At 46.7% G+C, this 24,013-nt stretch overlaps 1 protein-coding gene across 1 annotated transcript in view; it reads right to left on the bottom strand.

Moving 5' to 3' along the window:
• Positions 1–17,178, bottom strand: part of KIF6 (kinesin family member 6) — a 47,180-nt gene extending 30,002 nt beyond the window's left edge. Inside the window, exons 1-10 of the mRNA XM_078785125.1 lie at positions 17,118–17,178; positions 13,944–14,053; positions 12,529–12,603; positions 12,260–12,407; positions 6,421–6,530; positions 6,187–6,316; positions 5,805–6,011; positions 4,454–4,597; positions 3,501–3,587; positions 1,760–1,863 (exon numbers count right to left, since the gene is read on the bottom strand). Coding sequence (XP_078641251.1) covers positions 1,760–1,863; positions 3,501–3,587; positions 4,454–4,597; positions 5,805–6,011; positions 6,187–6,316; positions 6,421–6,530; positions 12,260–12,407; positions 12,529–12,603; positions 13,944–14,053; positions 17,118–17,177 — 1,175 coding nt within the window. The 5' untranslated portion in view covers position 17,178. The remainder of the gene's footprint in view (positions 1–1,759; positions 1,864–3,500; positions 3,588–4,453; positions 4,598–5,804; positions 6,012–6,186; positions 6,317–6,420; positions 6,531–12,259; positions 12,408–12,528; positions 12,604–13,943; positions 14,054–17,117) is intronic.
• Positions 17,179–24,013: the final 6,835 nt, after the last annotated feature.

The raw sequence follows: 24,013 nt of genomic DNA, 5'->3' as shown, positions 1-24,013 counted from the left end.
GCTCAGTGAGCCGCTCAACGAGCTGCTCAGCGAACAAGCGAGCGAGCTAAAGGTTTCGGCCTGAACGAGCCGTCTGCGCTTTACGTCGACCAACAACCCATGCGCACATAGGAAGTCCGCACCGAGCAATGCCATGGGCACGCTGGCGGTCACGAACGACCATTGAAAGCGCTGCCCTCCGAACCGCAGGGAGAGGCAGCGCTTCCCGAACGTGCAGATGGGTGTACCGTTGGCGGCAAGCAACATGGGGCCCCGGCCCGCGGTACGCTTGTCGGACGTGTAGGCTGGGATGACGCTTACCTGCGCTCCTGTATCGCAGAGGAAACGGCGCCCGGACAAGGTGTCCGTGATGAATAGGAGGCTGCCGGAATGGCCGACGCTCAGGGCCGCTACCGAGCGCCGGCCCGGTCGTTTCCCGACTTGTCAAACAAGCACGGCGGGCAACACTTCTTAGCCTTGTGGCCGAACCTGGCATGGTAAGAGCACCAGGCTTGCGGCGGCGGGGGCTTCGGCGGCCGCGGTTTTCTCGGCGGCGATGGTGGTCGGGGCGCGGCAGCGGCCACGAGGGACGCAGTAGCATCAGCCTCGGGATCCACGATGGCCGCACCGTAACTCGACCGCGTGTCGCAAGCCGCGAAGAACTTGTCGGCCTCTACGGCCAGGGCGCGGGGTTCCCTTATGTTGGAACCGGCCAGCACGAGGCGTACCTGTAGAGGTAGCTGGCATAGGAAAAGCGCCCGGAATAAGAAATCCGGGGCTTGGTCACCCAGCAGCGACAGCATTTAATCCATCCGCACGGATGGTCGTGTGTCGCCGAGTTCGGGAAGGTCCAGGAGGCGGTCGGCCCGTTCGATCTCCGTGAGGCCGAACGTGGCGATGAGGAGATGTTTGAGCGCCCTGTACTTGTGGTCGGCCGGCGGGTACCGCAGGATGGACATGACTCGGGCGGCCGTGCCGGGCCTGAGGGCGGCGACCACGTGGTAGTAACGGGTCTCGTCCGCCGTTATGCCTCGAAGCTGAAATTGCGCTTCGGCCTGCACGAACCGCACATCGGCCTGTGCTTCCCAAAACTCTGGGAGTTTTACCGCGACGGCGTTGTTGGCCATGGCGCGTTCGGTGGTCAGCAACGGCTGAACCAATCGGGGTCACCAGTGAAGTGTGGTGCTGCGCACAAAACTTGCTTGCCAAAGAGGTAGGCCACAACACGTTTGATAAAACCAAGAGTCTTTATTGTGAAAGCTCGAACTGCAGCACTGGGCGGGCTCGAGCTTAGAGCCCGCATATATGTGCCGAGGCCACGCCTCGTCCACGGGCGTGGCCGATCGGTCGATAGGCGGGGCATGCATTCCAGTTCCCCACCTGGACGTTCGCGCCACCTGCTGGTGCGCTGAATTCGTTTCCCTTGCTTGTGTGCGCCACAATATAAAAATATTCTTGTGCATTTTTCGTTATAAAACTGTATAACGACTTGGTGGCGTAATAGAGCGTCCACTCTGAGTCGGGGAGGGTAATGGTTCGAACCTGACCTCGGCCGAGTCATACCATAGACCAAGAACGGTACGTGCGACTTCCTTGAAATTAAAAAAGATAGAGCATGGAAAACAACCATGTGTTGGCAAACATTACACAGACTTTGAAGGGCCGGATGGCCTCCTGCATTGAAATCAAAAAAATTGCAATATGTTGGATGATAGGTCCTGATATCACGAAATCCACCCGCTGAATTGTTACACATATTAATATTATTGTTCCGAGTGACCTGTCTTTGTCCTCTTGGCTGAGGCTGTCAACTTGCTGCTCTCCTGTCACCAGTTTGAGTTCATCCTTGAGTTGTTGCACTTCTCGCTTCAGCTGAATAATTTCCTGCAACATTGCATTATGAAACGTCATCAAAACCACTGAGCAGCAAATGGTCAATATGTCAATATGGAAATGAGTATTTCACTAAGTAACAATCAAATACCAATCAATGCTCTGTTGCAAGCTATAGACCGATCCGATAAGGACGATGGTGCCCCCTTCGCCGATAGGCGGCGCTCTTGCATCCGCCATTACTGGGAGGCGCTCCGACCCAAACTTAACTCCAGCTGGCTGCGCCAGCACAACTATCATCGCGATCGTACATGAAAAGTGTCCGTGATAATCGTTCTCAAGTGTTTCTCCATACGTGTGGAGCGGTCGTGGACACCTGGCACCTGAAGGCACACGATACAAACCCCGTTTTCAGCGATATCGCCGGGTGCCGTAGGTGCACGGCCATGCCGCCCTGAAGGCACCTGACACCTGGGGGTACCCAGTTTCCACTTCCACCTGCACCAAACCTATTTTGTTAGCAACCGTGTACCCTATGGTACGCCATGCCGAGCCTACTTCCGCCTTAGCCCCGAGTTTCTCGACCACTACGATAACGACTCTTCTGACCGACCCGACTAGGTGCCCGTCCCTTCATCGACTCCTCCATACGTCCAGGTCTTGGCGGCCATACCATGGATTCTTCCCTCAGAGTCCACCCCTGCCCGGGCTGGCCACCTCTGGCAACTACGGCTAGGCGCAAAGTGGCCGCTGCCGAGCCCCAAGTTCCTTTATCACTAGGGTCGCGACTCATCTGGCAGACCCTACTGGGCCTCCGTCCCTTCGCGCGGGCCGCCTCACCGGCTCCTCATCGCTTCATCGTCTCTTCCATACGGCCAGGTCACGGCGGGTGTATCACTGCCGCCCCGCATGGATTCTTCCCTCAGAGTCCACCTCCGCGCAGGCCGCCACACCGGCTCCTCACCGGTCGTATAGCTCGGTGGACCGGTCGTATCGTCCACGATTCCATCTTCTCCTATGAATCTAACAAACAAATATATTTTGTATCGATATTCTTTCGGCAAAGTGAACTGAGACCGGTAACTGCATGTAATCTGAATGCTGGAGAGCAAGCCAAATGAAGCGGAAGCCTCCCAACTATGGTGGCGTCTACAGAGGGTGCCCGTCCATTGATCCTTCCGTCGGATCGGTCTATAAACAGGTAGAAGCAAATGTATTTTGTAATAAGCACATCTTTGCGAAGATAGTGAACAACACGTGGTATAAAATAACGAGACATAAAATGTCATATAGCCCTCGTGGTTTTAGTAATTTTGCTGTACAGAGTTGAAGGCCGTCAGTCGGCCATCTTTGGTTTGATTCCAAAACTAAATCTTCTTCTTATGTATACTCTCATGTATTGTCTTTGTGCCAAGTTTGAACAAAATCTGAGCATGCATGTCGAGAAATGGTTGGGGACACATGTAAATAACAAAATGGCCGCCAGTCTACCAGTCGGCCATCTTTGATCAGATCGCAAAATAAAGTGAGGTGCACGTGTATGCCATCATGTCCCTGCATCACGAGCCAAGGCTTCAGATGAAAATACTTTAAGAAGCCATCCAAATTTTTTGAAAAAACGTTTTTTTTCCTCAAAAATAAATGCAAATGCAGCTCAAAAGTTTTTTGTTTCATGTTCAGTATCTTACCAACTTTGGTTCAAGTGCCTCATTCAACACGGCTTCATTCTTTATAAGTGCTACTCGCTGAGCGAACCTGCATGTAGAAATGGACTCCTGCAAAATAAATAATGTCAGACTGCCATTCAAGAGCTGTGTCAGTGGGTAACCATGGTTACTATCCAGACAGTGATGCTTTCTTCACCGAAATATTTACTACTCCTACGTTCTCTGGGCTCCATAATTGCAATGTTAGTAAATCACAGGGCATCAGCATAAGCGAGCGGTATAACAAGACAGCTTGGGCATACATCGGGGGCAGTGTTTGGGCATACATTGGAGGCAGTGTTTTGGCATACATCGGGAGCAGTGTTTGGGCATACATCAGGAGCAGTGTTTGGGCATACATCGGGGGCAGTGTTTGGGCATACATCGGGGGCAGTGTTTGGGCATACATCAGGAGCAGTGTTTGGGCATACATCAGGAGCAGTGTTTGGGCATACATTGGAGGCAGTGTTTTGGCATACATCGGGAGCAGTGTTTGGGCATACATCAGGAGCAGTGTTTGGGCATACATCGGGGGCAGTGTTTGGGCATACATCGGGGGCAGTGTTTGGGCATACATCAGGAGCAGTGTTTGGGCATACATCAGGAGCAGTGTTTTGGCATACATCGGGGGCAGTGTTTGGGCATACATCGGGGGCAGTGTTTGGGCATACATCAGGAGCAGTGTTTGGGCATACATCAGGAGCAGTGTTTTGGCATACATCGGGGGCAGTGTTTGGGCATACATCAGGAGCAGTGTTTGGGCATACATCAGGAGCAGTGTTTGGGCATACATCGGGGGCAGTGTTTGGGCATACATCAGGGGCAGTGTTTGGGCATACATCAGGAGCAGTGTTTGGGCATACATCATGAGCAGTGTTTGGGAATACATTGGGGGCAGTGTTTGGGCATACATTGGAGGCAGTGTTTGGGCATACGTCAATGTTGCTCTTCTCGACAGATAACGTGGCAATCATGTAGGTCATGCAGTTTCCTCCTAAGCTGTCTCGTAGTACAGACGTCATCATGGAGTTCCTGTATGGAATGTGAACCCGTTTCTTCTCAGACAGCGCTGTTATCACCTGCAGGGTTTCATGCATCATATGGTCAATTATTTGAACCTGAGAAATGAACTGAGATGTATTGATGTAACTTTTTGTTTTCATTCAATGCATATGAAGGTTGAGTGTGACTATCCTGCACTAAATATGTTTGATGCAACACAGACACAAAGTGTACACTGTACATGAACGGTTTGGGAAGTCATTGAAATAATTTAATATATTTAAAGGATCATTAAAGGTGAGCAGAATATATTTCTCTTTTGATTTTTATCCAACTTCAATTATTCATATTGTTGCATGGCTGGGAAAGAGTGGCAACCCTCCTTGTGCATTTTTGTTGAATGAAGGCAAAACGACCTCCTATACGTTTGGATATTATTTAGTTAGGAGCCTCAATGTTGTCCTGTGGGTCCAGTTTTTCAGTCTACCCCCCTCCTATCTATGATTACTAGTTGAACCCGTGAAAATTCCGCGAAAATAATCGATAATTGGTTAAACGTAATTTATATCTAATGACGTCACTGGGGATGTGGGCAGCGGGTCCTGACGTCCCGTCATTGGCCGCCCACTACTTGCGGGCTGTCCCGCTCTGTGGGACGGCCTTTAGATAAAGTGTTGCACCCTCACCCAAGGCTCTACAGCTCATCTCGCCGTCATGGCCTGTGGTCTGCTGGCCAAACGGCCCGCGATGATTCCTTTTACATGAGCTCAGCGCTCTCTGGGTACCTTTTGTGGCCGCAAGTCCTCCATCTGGCCTAGCCAGTTGCAGGTCGTCTCACGCAACAATCTGAACCCATTCTGCTCTTAGGCTGACTCTTAGCCTGGTGTTGGCTTAGCGGTTATGGTGCTGGCTTGGGATCCTATGATCCTGGGTTCGAATCCTGGTCGCTCGCTGAATTAACACCAGGGGGGTTGACTCAGCCTGTCATCCCTCCGAGGTCGGCAAATTGAGTACCAGATCACTGGTAATTCCCTGTGTGTCGTAAGAGGCGACTAACAGGGTTGGCGGCAGGAAGGGCATCACGCCATAAAAACATTGCTTCAAAAAGGGGACCGCGGTGCCCAAAAAAGGCCAACCCCTGCTCTGTGGGGAAAAATGGCCTCTAAAGGTGGTTTCCATTGCTTTCACCCCAGCAGGAAGAACCCTGACCATAGGCATTGTTAATCTGAACATGCTTAGAATTCCTGTCACCAGTTCCACAGCAACGGTGCAACTCGGCCTCACCTGCTCAAGGTAGTGCAAAGACAAATTGATGTATTTAGCTTCCGTCAGAAGTTGTCCTCCGAGTCCCATCTTGCCCACACGTTCTGAGCCGGCGAGGTCGACCAAATGCAGCTTGGAATGGCGAATGGTTGAAGAACTGGGTTCATGAGACGCCAAGTGCACAGTGAAGATGCAATGCGAGCGTGTCGATGCTTGGTTCATTGGAGTCTAACTCGGGCAATAGGAATTCAGATTAAACACATTATTAAAGTTGATCACAATTTTCAGTCGTATCTCCCAATGTACAGATTCATCAACTTTGCATTCGCAACAGTAAACTCAATCAGACAGAGAATGGGAGTAAGCTCGGGGTTTTTATTAAAAGTGCAGGAGTTGCACTAACCTCTGCTATCATGCGGTTGGTGTCTCCTAAGAATAACAGATTTAGGGCTTCTTCTTCATTGTTAGTTTGATGAAGAGATAAATTCTTCAGGTGTATATTTTGCTCCATGTCCTCCATCATTGCCACCTTCCTGCAAGCCAATAAATTGGGGAAATTCTTTTTAAAATCCAAATTACAAACAAGCAAATGACTGTGTGATGAATGTAAATTGGAAGGGTAGTATTCAGGACTCACGGCATGTTTTCAAGGCCCAAGACTTCGTGTCGAGGATCAAGAAGATCGTATCCATTTTCATTGTATATTTCCAAATATGAAACGTGCATCGTGAAAACTTGACTTGTTTCCTTTGAATATAAATGTAATAAAATACTTATCGGAAATTATTTTTTTTGCACGAAGAACACCTTTTGAACTTCTTAAACAGTCATGGTTTGTAAATAAAAAATTGACATGTTCTATAAGCAATGAAAAGACAAAGGAAAGTAAATTCAGTTTTATTAAAGTTGAGAATCACCAGAAAATGACGAGTCGGCAGCAAATCCAGCTTCGTGATTTTGAAATAAATAAATAATGACAAATATGAAATATGTTACAAAAATTCGAATTTCTGTACTGCATTCTGTTGTGATATGCAGGATGTCCCCGACTTATGAACGTCTGGGTAACGAAAACCCGCACTTACGAACATTATCGGTGTATGTAATGACGTCATGTGTGTTTAACCCTAAGCAGAAATTGATTTAACATGGATCCGACTTACGAACAATTTGACTTACGAACGGGGTCCGGGAACTGAACCCGTCCATAACTCGGGGACTTTCTGTAATGTAATATTGTAATAAGAATACGAGTTCCCTTGCAAGGAACGCCAATGCGGGAGGAAGCCATTTTGGCCAATCGAAGCCCACGCTATTATTACCAACCTATGAATGTTGGTCAGTGCTCTCTCCTTTTTAAATGCTGAGTGTCAAAGCAAGGAAGCAGCACATAGCATTTTAAAAGTCTTTGGTATGACTCGGCCGGGGTCATACCAAAACTGACCTCCCAGACTCAGAGAGGACACCAAAGCTGGTGGCTTTATTACCCTGCGCTCGCGAAGCGAAAACGGGGTTAAGCATTCAGTTACGTACGTGTTGCGTGTGCCGTGTGCCGTACGTGTCTGCATTTTAAAAATTCGTTTTCTCGCAAACCTTTGGTCCGATTGACATGAAATTTTCACCGTAGGAGGGCCTCCTCCTGTGGAATATTTTAATGATTACTAGGACGTCATAGGTCACGTGATACAGGCGCCATATTGGAAAAACTTCGCACCTCTATATCTCTGAAACTACTCCATGGAAAAAATTGAGACCTGGCTCATTGTCAACTACTCCCCATGGGGAATAAGATATGTTAATGATGATGTCATCGGTGCCTTCATTATGACGTCATAATTCGACAAATACAACACTTATCCACCTGATCATTGTGATTATTTTTTCAGCAACTGTTAGTCTGATGGACACGAAATTTTCACCATCGGAGCACCCCCTCCTTTTGAATATTTTAATGATAACATGACGTCATAGGTCATGTGGTACAGGCGCCATCTTGGAAAAACCGAAAAATGTTGCACCTCTATATCTCTGAAAGCGCTGCATGGAAAAAAATTTAAACATGGCTCATTGTAAAGAACTCCATATGGGGAATAGGTGTTGTTAACGATGACGTCTTTGGTGCCATAATTATGACGACATAATTCGACAGGGACAACGCTTAGTTTGATCAGTTTGAAATGTATTGAGCGTGATCTATGCAACAATTATATTAGAGCATATAAATTTATGATGTCATCGCTCACGTGGTCTGGCAGCCATATTGGATCAAGGAAAAAAATGTTCAAAAACAGAAGAGTTGGCTCGCAACAAGTTGACTGCGCATGGTTAGTATTCTATGAATACCATATAGTTCTTAGAGCGTCTGAAATATATTAATAAATAATATAATTCATTCATTCATATTCTTAGAGCGTCTGATGTTTTGCTTTGACTTGGTGGAATGTTTGATGATGAAATTATTGTTGTTATGAGACTTGGAATTTCGTACCTGCACAATTGTTTTTTCTTTGTCGTAGAATTATTACATCTGCCAATGAAGGTGGACGGAGGTTATGTTTTCATCCTTGTTTGCCTGTGTCTGTCTGTGAGCAGGATATCTTTGGACAAACTTTGGTGGACAGATTGGGTGTGCGACAAGGACAAATTGATTCTATTTGGGTGAAGATCCGGATCCGGATACGGATACAATAATTACCTCTGCCACCAAAGGTGGATGGAGGTTATGTTTTCACACATCTCTGTTTATCTGTTTGTCTGTCTTTTTTTTTTTTGTCTGTTTGTTTGTCTGTCTGTGTCTGAACAGGATATCTCCAAAAGTTATCAACGGATTTGGACGAAATTTGGTGGAGAGGTAGGGAATGTGACACGCACTAAATGATTCGATTTTGGTGAAGATCCGGCTCGTATAATTCTTTTAGGTGATTCTTCACCATTGGGTGATAGGGCCAAAACCGATACATAGCAGGATATCTCAAAAAGTTATGGACAGATTTGGATGAAACCTGACGCACCGGTTGGGTATGTGACAAGAACTAATCGAATCGATTTTGGTGAAGATCTGAATTTGTATTCGGATATGAGAATTATTTAAATTTTAGGTGATTCTTCACCATTGAGTGATGGATAGGACTAAAACCGATATATAGCAGGACATCTCAAAAAGTTGTGGACGGATTTGGACGAAACTTTGTAGACCGATTGGGTGTGTGACAAGGACGAATCGATTCGATTTTGGTTCAGGTCCGAATCCAGATCCGGCCTCTCAGTGGGATACGAAACGTAAACTGTTCAGCCTGGCGGAGGTATGCGCTCTACCGAATGCCTCGTTAGTTACTAAAGAGTAGTGAAACGCGAATTAGGTTGATATTTAACAATTAACCCACAGCATTTAACCCCTGACTATCTCTTCTCCTTCTCCTTCCTTTTGCTTTGATTATTTACCTATTTATTTTTGTCTTTTTGCACTTGTTTTTTGTACTCTGTCAAAGCGTCTTTGGGCTTCTTGAAAAGCGCTATATAAAATAAATGTATTATTGTTATTATTATTATTACTAGGGCATGCCCGTACTATATATATAGGACGTGCCCGTAAGTGCGTGATGTTACCGTACAATGAATGTATCGTCCCGACGCCGCAGCTCGGATGGCGCTGCAGTTAATCGGGCCCCCAAATTCCTCATCGACGATAACTAAACAATATATTATATGAATCGCACCGTACATACCTCCTTCTAGATCTTGTTCTTGTCTTGATATACTCACTCAGGCTCACTCTATCACGACTGAGTCCTCCCAGCTCCTCCAAATGGCGCCCGCTAGCCGCTACGTAAGTCCGGAAGTGACGTCCTCATTTGACTGTCCGGAAGGTCGCAAATCGCAGTTACGATGAATCGCAAATTAGTTTTAATTAGTTTTAAAACATAGTTTAACGGCAACATAGTTTGCCGACGGGAAATAAATGAATACGCTCTCAAATGTGCCATCCGAGGCAGAGTCTGTTCGCCACGTTCGGCACACGTGATAGCTCGCTGCTCTCTGATTGGTTGAATCGTTTTTTGGACATAGCTCGGTAACTACTTCTGCGATTAATTTAAAACCTTGAAAAGGCACATCCTCGGGTCCCCAGCAATATACCTGGCAAGTTTCAAGTATATCGGACCGGTAGTTGTCGAGAAACAGCGGTCACAGACAAACATACAAACAAACATACACACAGAGATTACTGGAATTATAGATAGACTAGGGCATGCCCGTACTATATCTATATCTAAAATTATATCCCCCCCCCTCTATTTACATGAAATGGTTTGGTCCAAAGCGAACGGCTTGCGAGTACGGTGACAATCCCCCCCCTCTATTTACATGAAATGGTTTGGTCCAAAGCGAACGGCTTCGGAGTTTGGTAAAGAAATCGCCATAGCGTGCCCAAACGCGCAGGAAAGCGAAAGAATCGCAAATTTAAGGAAATGCCCGTACTTCCGTAAGGAAGAGAAAAGAAATGAAAAGGAAAAACATTCCAAACCGCGAGGGAAAACAACACGGCACGTCGACACAACAACGTGTCCTGTGATTGGCCGTACGTCGCTGCCAGTAGCTGCCCCCAAAAAAAAGCTTTCACCGTCCGGCGACTGAATTTAAGGGGAAAAATAAAACGCTCTTCGCTTAAAACAACGCCCTTCGCTCTGACTGAATTGGGACAATGTTTTTATGTTTTTAATTGAATTACTATCCGTAATGGCGCACGCTCTCACGGGAGCTCCGGAAGGTCGTATATCGCAGTTACGATGAATCGCAAATTAGTTTTTATTAGTTTTAAAACATAGTTTAACGCCAACATAGCGCCAACATAGTTTGCAAACGTGAAATAAATGAATACGCTCTCAAATGTGCCGTCCGAGGCAGAGTCTGTTCGCCACGTTCGGCACACGTGATAGCTCGCTGCTCTCTGATTGGTTGAATCGTTTTTTGGACATAGCTCGGTAACTGCTTGTCCGATTAATTTCAAACCTTGAAAAGGCACATCCTCGGGTCCCCAGCAATATACCTGGCAAGTTTCAAGTATATCGGACCGGTAGTTGTCGAGAAACAGCGGTCACAGACAAACATACATACAAACATACAAACATACAAACATACAAACATACAAACATACACACAGAGATTGCTGGAATTATAGATAGATAATCGTCATCAAAAAGGTCCATGGTGTGGTGGATAAGGAAGAGGCAAGAGCATGCCTCGACAAGTTTGGACTGAGAGGATGTATGCTGCTGTGTGATTGGTCCTTGAGAGGCATGGGCCTGCCAGGTATGCGCGCCATAACAATTGGTGAACCAGACGTCCAGAAGACAGACAACAGTAAGAGATGGAGGAAGGAGTTAGAGAGACGGATGTTAACACGTGGTACTAAGGGAGAGGATGTTGATAGACGAAGCGGATTGGTGAAATGATTTCACCAGAAGGGTTCCCATTGCTGGCCTGCTCGGTAAATCTCCCTTCCAAAGAAGGGCTCTGTTGGAGCCATGGCTTCAGTGGGGACCAGATCAGCTATTTGTGGCATGAGTCCTGTTTCACTCGTATTTGTTTAAACAGCCTGTTTACTCCAACCGCTCAGAATCGAGGCCTCAACTGTTTCCGTGACTCATGGTGTGGTTATCGCCTTTCTGGGTATGGTCACCTGAGTGTGGTCTATGGGTGGTCATGACCCCTAAGCATACGACAATAATAAGTATGTGCACACATACACAAACACACCCAGAACTAAGAACTGCCTTGTTGTTGTTGTTGTTATTGTTATTGTTGTGTTGCCCAGGTCAGTTCTGGTTGGAGATAGCCGATCGATCTCACAGGAGCGACCCAGAGATCCCTCACATCCAAGGTGTTGTGCTCTTGGCTACATTAAGCCAGGACCGCAAGTCTTCCATGATATGTTTTATTGCGTGTGGAGCGACCTGGCAGCGGTTGCAGGTGTCGTCAGTGGTGTCGTCGAGTCTATAGAACTGCAACTGGTCAGTGATTCTATTCAGAACTGCCTTGTTGTCACTCATGGTGGTCTCTCTGCAGTGACGACACTTGTTAACGTCGCACACCTTCATGGGGTAAGCAATGGAAAATTCTTAGAAACTACGTCAGCTGTTGGCAGACTACCAGGCAACTGCACAGCCTCACCCACCATTACCCAGGGATCCCAAAGAGATGTGAGGAGGGGCCAAATTTGAAATTGGAGTTTAAATGCCCTTTATTTGAAAATGTATCAGGCTTTATGTTATTTAACAGGAAGAAGTTTCAGGTATTTTATCATTTGGGAATGAGGTAACAATGCCCAAAGTTAAATTGGACTGTCGATGAACAACCGCAACGATTAACCGGCAATGGCTGACATCACCGGAAGTTGATGTCGTGGTGTCCTTTCCTTCAGTAGCCGAATCAATGAGTCAACACGACAGTAATAAGTGCAAGTCTGTGTGACAACATACCTTGTTGATCTGTTCGAAAAGATGGGAAAGGGTTCTGGGAATTATTCCTCTGTCGACGTATCTCTCAACTCCACCCGTGATGGTGAAGGTCTTTCCACTGCCGGTCTGTCCATAAGCAAATATAGTTCCATTGTAACCTGAAAGAGCACTAACACAAGCCGTTTAAATTGCCAGGTGAACATATCGAGGCGAAACCAAAAGACGCATGTTCAAATGATGTGCTGGGATATAGCAGATGCTGACTTGGTGGTTGTTATCAAAAACATTACCTATCAGCAACAGATCTTGCAATCACTTCAAATATTTCTTCCTGTTTCGTTTTCTGGTTGAATACTTTCTGGAACCTATCAATTTGTTCCATGAAATAGAAGACAAGGAAAGAAAGAGTTACGTATGCGACATGACGACAATTCCTCTATGCGGTGATTTCTTGCTTTAATACTTCAGTTAACACCCGCACCCAACCGGAGGTATCCTGTCTGTCAATCCCATTTCGTGAAATTCCAATATTCCTGGTTCTTTCCAGATATTTTGCTTGCTGTATAAAATGGTTTCATCATTTACAAAAAAAAATTGTTTACAGAGTTGGAAGAGTTGGAGCACAGAATGGACCAGGACGCAAAAGGACGAAAGGAACAGTCGAGAGAGAAGGGGAAATGCCAACAGTAGGGCCGAGAGAGAAAATAAATAAATGGAGATGGGATATGCGGGTAAGGATGAGGGGTAGTTGAGAATGCAGGTTGTGGATAAGATGGACACAGAAGCAAACTTTCAGGAAGGAAAAATTGGAAATTTCGGAATTGGGGTGGCGGTTTAACGGAGGTAGAAAAAAATCATGATTTTGGATTGGGGATTATCCGATGTGGTGGTGAACAGCTGTCTTGAAGACCTGGAGGGAAGAATGAGATTTCAGAGTGTGGAAGTTAATTCCACAAGTGGGGAAAAGGAGGAACGAATGAGTGGAGGGAGGTGAGCAGTGATTCTGCATTGTGGGAGTTTCACTATCAGTGGGTTGATCGTGGACCGTGCGCAGAAACCAGGGAGGGGGAAACAAAGGATTGAGAGGGCAGGGGTGCAAGACCAGAAAGGAGGCGGAAGAAGAACTAAAGACCACTTCGTTGTCTGTTCTGGCAAAGTAAGAGGCCCATAGTCTCGGCTTAATCACGGGAATTTCCAATGATCTTAAAGGGTTTGGTTTCCATGGCGTCAAGCTGAGCAACATATGAGGCAGGAGAGCCAGCCCAGAGAGGAGAGCAGTACTCCATCAAGCTGCGAATGAAGGCCTTGTTCGTAGATAGAAGTTCAGGTTTGCCAAGGAAGGACTTTGTAGGATGGAGGACATCCTGTCAGCGACTGGCTTCGGTGGTCAACTTTTGAAATGTGGTAAAGATCATGGCTGATAGTGAGACCTAGGAGTTTGAATGACTGAACTTCCGCAAGAGGATTGTTAAGAACGTAGATGGGAGGGTTGTCAGACGGCCATTTTGGTGGGAAGATTGACCCACGACAGTGATCTATCGAATACGTTTTAATGAGCTCGTATTGTTCAAGGTGTTTAGTAGAAATAGCATGTTTGATACCCAACATGCTGATATAAGTGAGATAGTTATATAGCAAATCTCTGGGATACAGTATCTAATATATACAACGACCACGATTAAAAAATAAAACAGGAAAAACTTACGTGAACTGGTAAATCTCTCTTTTATTGTTGACAAAGCCATCTGCTAGATCACGTGGAACCATAAACTCCAGTTTTGGGTCCTCATTCTCAGGTTCTTCTATGGAGTGAAACTGTTTACAGAAACATAACATGGCCAAACAAAAATATCAGACCTTTTCAAATTCCCAGATATAACCCACTCTTACTCGCCTCTGAGCGGTCTCGCTTGAATCTCGGCCGAGTTATAGACTCATCATCCTGGTGTTTGTGCTTCACGAAGAGTGGGGAGCCATTACCTGCAAGTTCCAAATCGCTGCTCTAACCTAAGGAGCTGCGGCTTAACCCCAGCATCCACTTGCTGGATGAAAAATGGCGAAAATACCAAGGGAAGCGCAAAGCATCCCTCCGTTTATATATGGGATCGTTTCTCTGTATGTAACTTCAACACAGGGACTGAAATTTGGTTCTCGGCTTCTACTGGAAGCACAACAATGGTAGCATTTGCTGAAGAAGTGGACAGAGGAAAAACTTTCACAAAACCCTCCCATCTACGCCATTTTGAATAGCTGTCTACCACTATCAAATGTTTTTGCCCTTTCTCTTTGGCAAAGTTTATGGGGATCCGTTGACACAGTTCTGTAGGCCACGGCCACAAGAAAAGCGGATCAGCTTTTGGAGACATTTGAGTGTCTGCACAACCAGGACATGACCCAACCATGTCCTCTACGTTCATATCCAGCCCTGGCCACCAAACGAATGACCTGGCTAGTACCTTCACCAACACATACCTGGGTGGTTTTCATGCAATTCTGCAAAATGTGGTCTTGCAGTGGGGGGATGGTTTCACCACTAAATGCAAGACGAGCCAGGTAAACCCGCAGGCTTCCTGGCATATACCAATTTACAAGGTGGTAATTTCCACCAAAGCTAGTCTAACTGCTGCCCCAACATCTCCCCATGGTCCAAATTCACACTGGGGATAACATTCCCCCAAGGCTGTTTCTTGTATAAGTTTGGAGCTTCGTGTGTCAAAACATAGCTGCAGGTAATGATCCTCTGAGACAACTGCCTCTTGCACCCACTTACCTGGCCAGGCAGCTGCTTCTGGTCTTGAGCAACCTTTTCCACCTCAGCTGCTCCTTCTTGACGGTCGCCATACCAAGGTCATGCAATAGGGGATCCCACTGAACCCTTTCTGTTTTTCCGTAGTTACGTGGAACTCCAACGCTGTTCCCATTGGCAGTACCTCAATCTCCGCGGGTGCTACCTCAACCTCTGCGGGTGTTACTTCCCCCTCTGCAGGTGCTACCTTAACCTCTGCGGATGCCACTACAACCTCCACAGGCTTCAACCAGCACCATGCTGGCGCTAACTCACACACCGCCAGCGCTAACTCACACCCCGCAGGCGCTAACTCACACCCGCAGGCGCTAACTCACACCCCGCAGGCGCTAACTCACACCCCGCAGGCGCCCACTCACACCCCGCAGGCGCTAACTCACACCCCGCAGGCGCCCACTCACACCCCGCAGGCGCTAACTCACACCCCGCCGGCGCCCGCTCACACCCCGCAGGCGCCCGCTCACACCCCGCCGGCGCCCGCTCACACCCCGCAGGCACTAACTCACACCCCGCCGGCGCTAACTCACACCCCGCAGGCGCTAACTCACACCCCGCAGGCGCTAACTCACACCCCGCAGGCGCTAACTCACACCCCGCAGGCGCTAACTCACACCCCGCAGGCGCTAACTCTAACCCCGCAGGCGCTAACTCACACCCCGCCGGCGTTAACTCACACCCCGCCGGCGCTAAGTCACACCCCGCCGGCGCTAACTCACACCCCGCCGGCACTAACTCACACCCCGCCGGCGCTAACACACCCCGCCGGCGCTAACTCACACTCCGCCGGCGCTAACTCACACCCCGCCGGCGCTAACTCACACCCCGCCGGCGCTAACTCACACCCCGCCGGCGCTAACTCACACCCCACCGGCGCTAACTCACACCCCACCGGCGCTAACTCACACCCCGCCGGCGCTAACTCACACCCCGCCGGCGCTAACTCACATCCCACAGGCGCTAACTCACACCCCGCCGGCGCTAACTCACATCCCACAGGTGCTAACTCACACCCCGCAGGCGCTAACTCACATCCCGCAGGCGCTAACTCACACCTCGCAGGCGCTAACTCACACCTCGCAGGCGCTAATTCACACCCCGCAGGCGCTAACTCACACCCCGCAAGCGCTAACTCACACCTCGCAGGCGCTAACTCACACCTCGCCGGCGCTAACTCACACCCCACAGGCGCTAACTCACACCCCGCCGGCGCTAACTCAAATCCCGCCGGCGCTAACTCACACCCCGCCCGCGCTAACTCACACCCCGCCCGCGCTAACTCACACCCCGCCGGCGCTAACTCACACCTCGCAGGCGCTAACTCACACCCCACCGGTGCTAACTCACACTCCACCGGTGCTAACTCACACCCCACCGGTGCTAACTCACACCCCACCGGTGCTAACTCACACCCCACCAGTGCTAACTCACACCCCGCAGGCACTAACTCACACCCCCGCAGGCGCCAACTCGCACCCCGCAGGCGCTAACTCGCACCCCGCAGGCGCTAACTCGCACCCCACCGGTGCTAACTCGCACCCCACCGGTGCTAACTCACACCCCGCAGGCTCTAACTCACACCCCGCAGGCGCTAACTCGCATCCCACCGGTGCTAGCTCGCACTCCACCGGTGCTAACTCACACCCCGCAGGCGCTAACTCACACCCCGCAGGCGCTAACTCGCACCCCACCGGTGCTAACTCACACCCCGCAGGCGCCAACTCACACCCCGCAGGCGCCAACTCACACCCCGCCGGCGCTAACTCACACCCCGCAGGCGCTAACTCACACCCCGCAGGCGCTAACTCGCACTCCACCGGTGCTAACTCGCACCCGACCGGTGCTAACCCAAACCCCACCGGTGCTAACCCAAACCCCACCGGTGCTAACTCACACCCCACCGGTGGGAAAGCCACTTGCACAACTTAAACCCACGCAAAACAGATCAAAGCTCAGCGTGTGTTGTATGTGCTCCATTTGCTCCATCCAATTAAACAATAAAAGTAATCACAACCATTATTAACTTTTTATCTCAGATAAATCTGCAGTCTTCCGCGTACATGTAAAGCCACTTACACCGGTTGGCTTTTTCGTTGGCCTGATCCTGGCGAATACCTGGATTGTTTGATTCACCATGCTGTCCGTTTCCATAGAAACACCACACGACGCTTAGAGCTCTGTCCTGATTGGATCGCTCGAACAGTGACGTCATGTTCACCCGTTTGAGGGGTTTGAGCTTCCTGGGGTGAATGTCGTTGAGAGAGTGATTCATTTCAGCGTCCTTATTTATATTTTATTCAATATATTTAAATTCTCTTAATTTTAATAGATATTCCTGGTTTCTACAATGCAATATTAAGTTTCAGCATACCAAGAACGTTGTGTTACTCCTTCCTATACACCGCACGGATTGTATAATCGCATCACAAAGTACACGAATCGTGTCAAGTAAATTGGGCAGTTGCGTTTGTGGTTCTGTCTGTTTGTCTGTTTGTCACCGGCCTACAGGTCACAATTCTAAACCGATCGTCACGAAACTTCACCAAGTTGTATAAGTTGTCCCAATTGAGAAGCCTATTGATTTTGAGGTCAAAGGTCAAAGGTCATCTGGAAGTCAAATTTCCAAAATCGCGATTTTAAATCCGATTGACTTGAAAATTGAACAGCATTTGCATATCGAGTCACCAAATTGGGAAACATACTATTGTTGAGGTCAAAAGGTCAAAGATCAACTCAAGGTCAAATTTTTAAAATCATAAATTTTCATCTAAAAAGCCATAAATTCTCAACCGATTGACTTGAAAATTGAACAGCATTTGCATATCGAGTCACCAAATTGGGAAACATACTATTTTTAGGTCGAAAGGTCAAAGGTCAACTCAAGGTGAAACTTCCAAAATCATCACCTTTTATCTGAAAAAACCGTCAATTTTCATTCGATTGACTTGAAAATTGAACAGCGTTTGCACATTGAGTCATTAAATAGGGAAACCAACTATTTTTGAGGTCAAAAGGTCAAAAGTCAACTCAAGGTCAACCTTCCAAAATCATCATTTTGATCTGAAAAATCGTCAATTTTCTTCCTATTGACCCGAGCTTTAATCAAGATTGTCAGTTTTAATCTTGATGAAATGGACAATTTGCTGTATCAATGGAATTTTTTTTTCTTGGGGAGGTGGGGGGCGTATTTTGCAAGTATCGTGCTCCACATGACATCTTCTTGTTTGTTTGTTTGTCAATCGCCTACAGGTCACAATTTTTAACCGAACTTCCCAAAACTTCACCACATGGTAGAGTTGGTTATAAGGAAGAAGCCCATTGATTTTGAGGACAAAGGTCATCTTGAGGTCAAATTTCTAAAATTACCATTTTTCATCCGATTGACTTGAAAATTGAACATTTGCATGTTGTCAATAAATTGGGAAACCACCCATTTTTGAGGTCAAAGGGTCAAAGGTCAACTCAAGGTCAAACTTCCGAATTCATCAATTTTCATCTGAAAAATAGTCAATTTTCGTCCAATTGGCTTGAAAATTGAACAGCATTTGCATTGTGCCTCACTGAATTGGGAAACCAACTATTTTTGAGGTCAAAGGGTCAAAGGTCAACTCAAGGTCAAACTTCCAAATTCATCCATTTTCATCTGAAAAATCGTCAATTTTCGTCCAATTGACTTGAAAATTGAACAGCATTTTCATAGTGCCTCACTGAATTGGGAAACCAACTATTTTTGAGGTCAAAGGGTCAAAGGTCAACTCAAGGTGAAACTTCCAAAATCATCACCTTTTATCTGAAAAAACCGTCAATTTTCATTCGATTGACTTGAAAATTGAACAGCGTTTGCACATTGAGTCATTAAATAGGGAAACCAACTATTTTTGAGGTCAAAAGGTCAAAAGTCAACTCAAGGTCAACCTTCCAAAATCATCATTTTGATCTGAAAAATCGTCAATTTTCTTCCTATTGACCCGAGCTTTAATCAAGATTGTCAGTTTTAATCTTGATGAAATGGACAATTTGCTGTATCAATGGAATTTTTTTTTCTTGGGGAGGTGGGGGGCGTATTTTGCAAGTATCGTGCTCCACATGACATCTTCTTGTTTGTTTGTTTGTCAATCGCCTACAGGTCACAATTTTTAACCGAACTTCCCAAAACTTCACCACATGGTAGAGTTGGTTATAAGGAAGAAGCCCATTGATTTTGAGGACAAAGGTCATCTTGAGGTCAAATTTCTAAAATTACCATTTTTCATCCGATTGACTTGAAAATTGAACATTTGCATGTTGTCAATAAATTGGGAAACCACCCATTTTTGAGGTCAAAGGGTCAAAGGTCAACTCAAGGTCAAACTTCCGAATTCATCAATTTTCATCTGAAAAATAGTCAATTTTCGTCCAATTGGCTTGAAAATTGAACAGCATTTGCATTGTGCCTCACTGAATTGGGAAACCAACTATTTTTGAGGTCAAAGGGTCAAAGGTCAACTCAAGGTCAAACTTCCAAATTCATCCATTTTCATCTGAAAAATCGTCAATTTTTGTCCAATTGACTTGAAAATTGAACAGCATTTTCATAGTGCCTCACTGAATTGGGAAACCAACTATTTTTGAGGTCAAAGGGTCAAAGGTCAACTCAATGTCAAACTTTCAAATTCATCAATTTTCATCTGAAAAATCGTCAATTTTCGTCCAATTGACTTGCAAATTGAACAGCATTTGCAAAGTGCTTCACTGAATTGGGAAACCGGGCTTACAAGCGGAATGGAACTCAGCAAGAAGAGGAAAGGGAAAGTGGGGTTGAAACAGAAAAGGAACAAACCAACCGACAACTAACAAATGAAAAGAGGTGAGAGAAGGGGGGAAAAAATCACAATAACCTGGACAAACGGAGTGCTTGGAAATGGGGTCATTTGGGGGTAGAAGAGATCATGAGTATGGATGGGAGCTGACCTGAGGAAGTGGTGAACAGCTGTCATGAAGCCCTGTAAAGAAGAACGGAGCTGACCAGACTGGGGAAGTTGGTTCCACAGGCGAGAAAAAAGAGGAAGAAATGAGGGCAGGGGAGAAGTGAGGAGAGGAATGAATGGAGGTGAGCAGTGAACCTGGATTTTGGGAGTTCAACAAGAAGATGGTTATTGGCATACCAGGTGCACCCTGTAGAAACCTGACCTGGCCACCGACAGAGCCAATAGAGGGCAGAGGGTGCAATCCTAAAGAGGAGGTGATAGAATACAGAGAGACCACCAACCTGTCTGTGTGGTGAAAGAAAGAGACCAACAGTGCAAAATTGTATGTGATCTCCCCAGCTGACTTGCAATACCCTTTCCCACCACCAGGTGGCGTTATACGCTACACATCACAGTTGATGACAAACAAAGTGTTTTTGGTTTAATTATATCAATATCACTTTTTCCATGCTCCCATACTGCAGTTTATCCAAGTATTTTGTTGCACTTTTCACAATTCATTCAAGGTGTTTGATTGCTTTTTTATTTTCTCAGTATCCATGTAACCCGATATAGCAGCAATTAGACCTTAATAGTGTTCATTTCATAATTTTGTTCAGGTCATGGCATCTTTGGGAGTGCTCCATAAGCCTCTTTATGTTCCAGATGGTTTGTCACCACATTGGCTGTATGTTTGGGGTCGCTGTCACATTGAAAGATGGGTCCCTGCCCAATGAGACAAATGTGCCCAATGTGACATGTTCCTGATCTATCAGAACCTGCCCTATAGTATACCAGCTAATGTAAAAAATGTTATTTTGCGTAGAATCTTAGCAACAGTGTTTAAACCTTCGTAATATAAATTATGTTGCCAGTTTATCCACGGATATCCACGGTGGCCATCTTGGATTTCAAAATGGCCACCATTTTGGTCCCTTGGTGTTTCAATGAGTAGTCATGAACAAAGATCGGTGGGTCATTCAGGCTTTAATGAAGCACGTTCAGCCAGCACCATTCTCAAGCATCGCCATTCCCACCAGTGAGAATCCGCGCATGCGCACCGGCCTCATGGACTGTACAACATTTGAACACTGTAACATCCCCTTTTCCCATTGATGAATTAAACTATATGAACAAGTAATCATGACCCAGTAATTAATAATAACATCTAAATTATAAACCAGAAGTAATTAATGATAACTAAATTATGAAAAATAAACAACCACAACATTCTCCAACCCTCCAGGATCAATTGTCCAAGCTTTCAAATGTACCGGCCAAAGTCACACGTAGTCCTTCAGTGTTACTGGGCGTCGGACTGGCCTCCCCGATCGTGTACATGTAAACGGGCCATTTTATACCCCAGCCATGAACAGGGCCGGCCTACAGCCTGGATGTCCACGACTCGGTGATACGTCCAGGGGTGCTGTAGGGGGGGAAAAAAGTTAGGATGATTCCAAGGGCCCTGCACTGACAGGGGCCCTAAAAATTATTAGAACATTAGGTAAAAATTCTCAATGTTAAATTATTAACCACTTTCTCCCCTAACTTGTCCCCTCTTGGTCTCCTGAATGCAATTTGTAAGATGCAGCTGCAAAGCATTTTTGGAGAAGTGTGCATTGCTTTACGTATATTTTGCACACTGCCTGTGACTGTTGCTGGTGGCGAGAGATCTTTCAGTAAGCTAAAACTGATTTTAAAAAATCTGGGCATACCTTGTTTCTGGATCGGTCAGGGCCCTGCTGGCAAATGCAACAGGTTGATCATGCTGCAACAACGCCACACCCAATCCCTTTGCTGAGGCATCTATTTGTGGCGTTAATTCTTGTCCAGCATCACAATATCTCAGGACAGGGTGTGCGGTGATAAGCTTCTTGATCTGATCGCATGCCTTGTCATGGTTGTTTGACCAATGCCAATCCACATCTGTTTGTGTAAGTTGACGTAACGGGTAACACAAATCACTCAGTTTCGGAAGAAACTTGCTAAGGTACATCACAAAACCGATGAAGCGACGTACTGCTGACACATCCTTAGGTTTTGACATCTCCATCACAGCTTGTGATTTCTGCGGATCAGGTTGCACACCGTCACATGTAAGCAAATGTCCAATATATGCAACCTGTGACTGACGAAATTTGACTTTTTCTGGGTTCAAATGTAACCCTTTCTCCCTGCAACTTTCCAGTAGCTGGATCAACTTGTGATCATGATCAGCGATGGCACCCTCTACCGTCTGTCCCTCCCCATACAGGAGTATATCATCATGTACTTTCTTGCATCCAGGCAGACCTCCCAAAGCCTGGTCGACCAGACGTTGAAATTCCTCCGGTGAGGATTTCATGCCAAATGGCATCCTCAGCCAACGGTAGCGTCCAAATGGCGAGTTGAACGTCGTTGCATAAGAACTTGTGTGGTCGAGTTTGACATGCCAGAAACCATTCTTGGCATCAAATGTACTGAAAACCTTGGCATTGGTCAGATCCGGAAGGATCTCTTCAATTGTTGGCATGGGGTAGTGACTACGTCTGATGGCCGTGTTGAGGTCCTTCGGGTCGATGCACACTCTCAATTTCCCTTTCGCTGGCTTTACAACAGTCACCATGCTATTGACCCATGGTGTCAGTGTAGTAACCGGAGTGATAATGTTGAGATACTGGAGTCTGTCAAGTTCCTCTTTTAGTTTCTCTCTGAGTGCAACAGGAACTCTACGTGGTGGGTGTACAACTGGTTGTATGTGCGGGTCAATTTCTATGTGATAATCAGCTTCAAGCAGCCCTGTGCCTTCAAAGACATCTCCATACCGCTGCCTGACCTTTTTGAGCGATAGTGGTGCTTGTACATGCTGCCCAGGTTGACAATCCGGAGATGTAACAATCTGGTTTATATTCTCCGGTTGAAGAGCAATCAGCTGCATCTGCAATGCGGCTCTGCTTCCCAGTAGCGGCAACAGTCATTTCCCATGATAACGAACTCCACACGGTACCGTCTGCCGTTCTTTGGGTTGGTCAACTTCACCCGACAGCGACCGAACGGCTTTGCCTTGGTCTTGTTGTAGAACGACAGAATCTGCTCAGTTGCCTCAATCTCGTAACACAGTCCCTGCAGGTGTTTGATTGGTAAAATATTGCACGTCGCACCACTATCAACTTGGAAGGTTACCAAGTTACCATGGATGTCCATATTTGTGAGGAGCCGCTTTGGATAGGATGTCCGTACAGCATTCATTTGTTCCATGGTGGTTGAGACATTTGGAGATAGTGTGACCGTTAAAATATCCTCACCTGGGCTCGGATCTTCGGCAGACTCGCTATCCATATGAACAATGTGGACAGAGCCTTGCTGGGCCCGCATACAGACCGAACTGAAATGATTCAATGCGGAGCAATTTCGACAACGTTGTCCATAAGCTGGGCAGTAACGTGGCCCACAGGGATGCATCTGACCACAATACATGCACGCATCTCTCCTATTAGGAGTCTGCTTCCAATTACTTGGTAAAACTGTTGTATCAGGCATTTTCCGGTCTGTTCTGTACATATTTGCCTTAGGTCTGACCCCCATTGTGCGTTGGACAACTGCATGTACTGATGATGTAGGCATGACTTCAATAGCTCGTGTACGTTCCTTCGACAATTCTGGAGCACGACATAGCTAAGCTGCAAACACTTAGCCAAGTCAAGCTCTGCCTCTCGGAGTAAACGTTCACGCTGCATGGAATCATTAATGCCACAGATGATGTGATCACGAATTAACGATACCCGGAGCGTTCCGAAATTGCAGGTGGATGCTCGGATTCTCAGTTCTGTGACATATTTGTCAATGTTCTCACCACTCTCTTGGTCTCTGGTGAAGAAACGATAGCGTTCCACCATCTCGTTTGTACGTGGGTGGCAATGGGCATCAAAAGCTTGCATGAGTTCAGCTGCGGTGCGTTCATCTTTAGCCGTGTCGAATGACATGGTGCGATAGATCTCCCTACCCTCTGTGCCGATCAAGTAGAGAATCAACTTCACCTTCCTCTCG

Source organism: Myxine glutinosa, chromosome 9 (genome assembly GCF_964187855.1).
Source record: "Myxine glutinosa chromosome 9, kmMyxGlut1.1, whole genome shotgun sequence".
NCBI classification, from domain to species: Eukaryota; Metazoa; Chordata; class Myxini; order Myxiniformes; family Myxinidae; genus Myxine; species Myxine glutinosa.
The sequence above is the reverse complement of the archived record's forward strand: the minus strand, read 5'-3'. Positions and strand labels throughout refer to the sequence as shown.